General features: G+C 43.4%; 1 protein-coding gene across 1 annotated transcript in view; it reads right to left on the bottom strand.

Annotated features, from left to right (window-relative positions):
- LOC104512581 (protein Niban-like) overlaps positions 1-5,120 on the bottom strand; it is a gene marked incomplete at its 3' end in the record, with an annotated part of 40,758 nt that extends 35,638 nt beyond the window's left edge. Inside the window, exons 1-2 of the mRNA XM_010155618.1 lie at positions 4,997-5,120; positions 767-897 (exon numbers count right to left, since the gene is read on the bottom strand). Coding sequence (XP_010153920.1) covers positions 767-897; positions 4,997-5,120 — 255 coding nt within the window. The remainder of the gene's footprint in view (positions 1-766; positions 898-4,996) is intronic.
- Between the last annotated feature and the right edge of the window lie 946 nt (positions 5,121-6,066).

The following is a 6,066-nucleotide window of genomic DNA, read 5'->3' as shown; positions in this document are numbered from 1 at the left end:
GCCGGAAGAAGAGAGGCCGCTGGTGGCACCTTATACCCCCTGCCAGTGCCTGAAGGGGCTACAAGTAAGCTGGGGGGGACTTTTTACAAGGGCCTGTAGTGACAGGACAAGGGGTAACGGGTTTAAATTGAAAGTGGGGAGGTTTAGATTAGATATCAGGAAGAAGTTCCTCCCAGAGAGGGTGGGGAGGCCCTGGCACAGGTTGCCCAGAGAAGCTGTGGATGCCCCATTCCTGGATGTCTTCAAGGCGAGGCTGGATGAGGCTTGGAGCAACCTGGTCTAGTGGAAGGTGTCCCTGCCCATGGCAGGGGGGTTGGAACTAGATGGTCTTTAAGGTCCCTTCCAACCCAACCCAACCCATTCTATGATTCTATGATTTTGTACTAACCATCTGATATAAGAAGCTGAATGAACACTTCTATGCTTGTATATACAGAAACATATAAATAACTTTAAAAAAACTTTGGGTTTGGTTTTCAGGTGCTTTGAGTATCTGTACCACCTATTAACTTCACCAGAGGGCATTCAACACTGGGAAAAACAGTGTTTTCCCCAGATCCCCAGGAAAAAAAAGAAGAAAAAAGAAAGAAAAAAGAAGAAAGAAAACTGATCGCTGTCAGTGGCTGATACACTTCCAGCTCATGTTTTCCATACATTATGATTATTAAATGTGTGATTTAAATAGTTACTGCATTAATTATTTCATGCAGGACAGCAGAGCTCTATGACAGCTTGAGGATGGGGAAGGGCTTACGTGCCCTCCTACCTTGGTTTTCAGGAACCGGGACTGGGAATCCCGGTGCTGCTCCAGCTCATCCTGCACATGCTTGCAGAAAGCCACCGCATACTGGCGTCTGTAGTGTGGGCTGAAGTTTTTGATGACAGCCTCTGTTTTCCCTGAAGCAGAAATAGAGATTTAATTGCATTTAATGTACATCAGTTCAGAAACTGTAATGGAGAACCAAAGCAGTTATCACCAATGACCCAAAATATTGCCCAAGCGTACCAACGGCAGATCACGAAACCCTCAGAGCGGCATTCAGCCACTGTGATAGCCCCAGCACAGATGTAATTTGTCCAAGTTCTAACGGCACAGAGAAAACACTGGGTTTTGGACATTGGTTTTACTTCTAAGAATGGCCAAAACATACCCCAAATCCATTTATCTCAGAAAAGATGTTACATGCCTCTCTGTGGGATACTGCCACAGAGCTGTGGGTGTTCAAGAGCTGATAAGGTTTTCAAAGAAACATATACACAAGTGACACTGGCTAGTGTTTGGCTGTATTTGCCAATTTTATCATATAATGAGATTTTAAAGCTGACTCAAAGCTCCTACAAAGGATGTTTTCTAGGCTTGGGCACTGCAGTCTCTTCTTTGTTGTAATGTAAACAGATACTCAGTCACGCTGCAATAAACACTAATCTTGTATTGTCTCACCAAGATCAAGATCTCATCAGTGGCAATAACAGCAATAAACACACCAACAGTCCCATTTCTGGGAATCCTAAAGCAATTTACAAGTAATTGACTCATTAACCCTATAAAAGAAATAACAATGCTTTACACAGGGAAGCAAAGCTGAAAGTTAAAGCCATGTGCATGCATGTGATTCCAAGAGTCTGCGGCAACACAAAAGCCAAACCCAAACTACAATCTAGATAGCATCCCAGCCATCCTGGATACTGGAGAGATCCCTTTCTTCCTTCTATGAAGGAGCCCCACGACAGTCTTTTCTGAGTGTACAACAGAGAAATGTAATTTTACACTTCAAGCAATTTTGATGCTTTCCAAATTTCTTTTGCTGCTTGAGGGAAAAAAATACCCAATTTTCTGTATGAGTCAAAATAATGGTAGTTCCCAAACAGATTTCTCGAAGCCTTTATACACACGCTCTCCTAAACCAGGACTGGCATTCAGCACTCCTGAAGGGCCAAACAGAGGTTAACCAGCAAGAAGCACTGTGGCCTCCAGAGTCCTGGAAAACCTGCATCCTATAATGGTGTTCCCCACTTGACAAACTCCTCCCCGTCACTCACCGGCCCTACCACCAAAAAGGATTCACGGGGACTTTTCAACATTTTTCTGTATTTTCTACAACAGGCTGTGAGTCTGCAGCAGCTATGAAGAAAGCAGAGAGGTCTTGATATATTTGCTGTTTCAAGCATATAAGCATCCTTCTCAAGTCACCACGCAAAACTTCCTGGATTATTACAATTTTATTGCCATTTCTTGCCAAAAAATGGGGTTTAAATGTCAGCGCAGCTCCCAGAATGTTTATGCCTTTTTTAATCTTAACCAATTTTAAATAAGGTTCAAGAAAGAGAAAAAATGTGGATCATTACGAGAATAAGCGTATGGAATTTTACAGGAGAAAGTGCATACGATGCTCTGGTGTACAAGATGAGATGGTCCAAGAGTTACCATACCTGTGTACCTATTTCCATCTATAAAACCCAAATACGTGTGGCTGAGACTGCCACAGTAAAACAGCTAGTTCGCTAAGGAGCTTGCAGTGCACTGCAACTCTGCAAAAACTGCATTTTTGGGCAACGGCAAAAGGTTTTTTAAGGTGCTTATTTCAGGTCCAGCTTCAATTTGCTCATCATGTGGGACACTACCAGGCTGTTAGAGGTAATACCATCAGTTCAGGTAGCCACAGTACTTAATAACTCCATAACTCCCTGATAATTACACTTCCATCGCTGTAGTTACGTGGACGTGCATGCGAAAGAAAAAGCTACACATCAGCTCCTCTACTTCTGCAATTTTATTTTCCGTTTGGTGCACTGAATTTGATGCATCTCTCAAATTTAGGGACAATATTGACATGACCTATCATTCCAGCTACTCCCATGTAACCAGGTCAGAGAGGTGAGAGGGAGCCTTCTCCTCCTTAAGCATCAATGGGATCACTGCTTTGAACATCCGACTGCCTCTGCGGAGTCGTTACACTGAGCTGGAGGGATCTCAGGAGGCCAGGTTAAGTTTTCAGGTGTGTGATGTTTTCACAGATGTACTTGTGGGACAGCACCAGGTGACATTCTGGACTCCAACCCTCCAGTTTTGAGAGACACGATTTTTTGAGGCCTACCAATTGCAGGATGCGTTTGCATGCAGTAGCAGGATATGGGTGCTGCCGAGGCAGAAAATCCCTGCCCATCTGCCAGCCTTTAAAAAACCAGCCTGCTTTGGGCAGAGGCATAAACTTATTCTCCAAATAAGGACAAAGCTTCCCAAAACCTTCTTTACAGCATTTTTTTTTTCCTTCTGGTCCCAGCCAGCAGTAGGATGTTGTTGGCCCCAGCCCCGCTGGAGTTTCCTGCTCAGGCTGTTGCCAGGGTTTGCCCCTATTTTCCACCGCAGCTTTTTCTTTTCCAGCTTGCAGCTGCCTCTTAATCTGTTACAGAGGGCTCTGGGACACTGGACCTCACTTGACTATTGCCTGCATCCTGCAGTAAAAATTTGTAGAGGAAGTGTGACAAAGAACAAAATTCTGGTGCTGGGAAACCCGCCCTCACAATCACAGGAAATACCTGTAATTTTGGCAAAGTCTTTCAATTATGGCTAAATGGGCTCAAAAGTGTGATTCTTCACTGTCAACATTGCTTACGTCAGCTTAAAGTATGATGACCAACGAGAAAAGAACTATGCCATTCATAATGTATACACGAGCGAGAAATACAATATCGGTGTGACTTCTATGTGCAGAATACAGTTACAATCAACCAAAACATGAATTGAGAAGCCAATGTTTCAGGCTTGTTTACTCCACTATTTGTACTACTTGTTGCAAAGGTTCTCTGTCCTAAAAATACCAAGCCTTCAAAATTAGAAGAAAAAAGTTTTTTGAAGAGGTTGTGAGTGGCACTACACGAGGACCAGGCCTTGCACCACTGAGCCAAGCAGGAATTGCAGTGCTACCTGTGGGTGGGAAGAGAACCAGACGGACTCTTGATCCATTGTTTGCTGATGGATCTTTAAACTCCTTTGGTTTACAGCTGATAAAAATACGCTATCTGAAAACAAACACAATGCAAACAGTCGTGAGTAATAGAAACTCTTCCCATGAAACGATAACATGGGGTAACTGGAGATAAAATACTCCAGGGCAGTTGACAAATGAGTTCCCCTAATTCTTTTCCAAATTTAGTGTGGCTTGCTTAGTCAGGGCTGTTTATATGGAGCAAGGCCAACTTTCCCACTCGGCTGGTCTGACAACGGAGCAGCCCAAGCCCGTATAAATGTGATCTGAAGCCCAGCAGCTAGACTGATGTTTATCCTAGGAGAATCCAAAATGTGATCATCCCCAGTAGAAGCCTGCACGCAACCGAAATTACCAACAGCAAAAGACAAGTGATGGAGTGGAAGGATTTTTGTCCAATTACAGTGGCAAGGGTCTGCACACACAGACGATCCCCCTTGGTTGAGGGTTTAGATCCTGCTAAGGAATAAACTTTGGAAATGCTTCATGGTGCATCTCCTCTCCTGCAGAACCACCCCGTTCTTGATCACAGAAGTTTAGGATCAAGTTATGGTATTTGATACTAAGATAGAAAACAACTGTCATTGCACTGAGAAACAAGAAACATCTGCCAGTCGCCTCACTGGAAATCTGGAGTCCCCCCAAAACTTGTTTCCTCCTGTTTGTTCCCTGCTTTTGACCTTTTTAACTGTGCACCACCCATGCTGGATGCTTGTACGTAACTCCACAGCACATCCTCAAATACACGACTTTTTATTTTGTGTGCTTTTGTTGAAATAAACTGACATCCAACATAAAAAATAAGGGCAGTCTTTGGCAAGCTATCCCACGAATTTCTGCTGTTCTAGCTGGATTTCAGCCTGACTAGCTTGCCCTGCCATGCTCCTCTGCTCTCACCAATGTCTTGCCAAGGGACCAGTATGGATGTGGGTCAGGGAAATTCAGAAAAAAAGGCTCAGAAAAAAATAACTTCTCAGTTGGCAAACAAGAGGAGCGTCACTCACACTCACCAGACTTCAGCCATTTGGAAGTTAGGAAGACAAAGAGGTAAGGACTCGCCATCAAAGCTGTTATTCCACTCAAACATTGATGTTTGGTAGCAAGATGACCCTTCCATTCCAAGGGTATCGACATGACCATGACCCTTCCTCTTCCACAGCACAATTGCTTGCACTCAGCAGCTTTTGAACAGGGTTTTCAAAAAATATCATGATTGTGATATAAATCTCTTTGGAGGTCTGGGGGATTTATCTTCTTAAACCATCTAAACCCTTCGGAAAATATACTTTGTGCCCTGAGGGACATGAACTGCCAAAGAAGTAGATGATATGCTCTATCAAAGAAAGCCTTAGACAAAATAAAAGCTAAAAGAAACAATAAGCATTGTGCATACTGAATGCCAGCACCCCCCAGCACTTAAGCTAGTGTGAAGTATTGAGACAGAACAGGAATGAATGACTTCGTCCTTGTATTTCTTCCACAAGACCACAAGCATAGCCATTGGAAGTAAAAAGAAAAAGATCAGTGGATCTTTTTCTGGCACATTGTGTTTCACCAGCCAGGAGTGCCACCCACAGTCAGGGACATGTGTTTAATCTATATGTACTGCGTGCCTTAATGTTACTCAGCATGTTCAGAACCGAGCTTTAAAATTACTACTATCCATCCATCCATCCATCCATCCAAATATATAATGTTATTCTCATACGCCATCAAGGTAGCAGCAAAATAAGTTAAGAAAATAATTTCAGTGTTCAGCTCCTGGGTCGCCTTTGATCCCAGTTCCAAGATAAAGGTAACTTTTGATTGAGATAAAGGTCTAAAATTGTAGATGCTCTACTTGAGCTCCATGTATCGGCAAAGCTGGACTTCAGTGCTGGCAAGCTCTAGGCTGGATGCTCGCCGTGAAGACAGAGAAGCAGCTTCTACGGCTTCTGCTGCCATACAGTGCATAAAAGCTGAATTCACCTATTCCTTTCAAACATCATTATCACTTATTAAATGCATCTGGTAACCAGAAAACCTGTAAAAGCACTTCTCTTTGGTGTATCCTCTCTAACAGCACCCACCACTTTCCAGT

Source organism: Eurypyga helias, unplaced genomic scaffold (genome assembly GCF_000690775.1).
Source record: "Eurypyga helias isolate BGI_N326 unplaced genomic scaffold, ASM69077v1 scaffold6057, whole genome shotgun sequence".
Classification (NCBI taxonomy): Eukaryota; Metazoa; Chordata; class Aves; order Eurypygiformes; family Eurypygidae; genus Eurypyga; species Eurypyga helias.
Note: the sequence above shows the minus strand (reverse complement) of the source record. Positions and strands in the feature narration are given on the sequence as shown.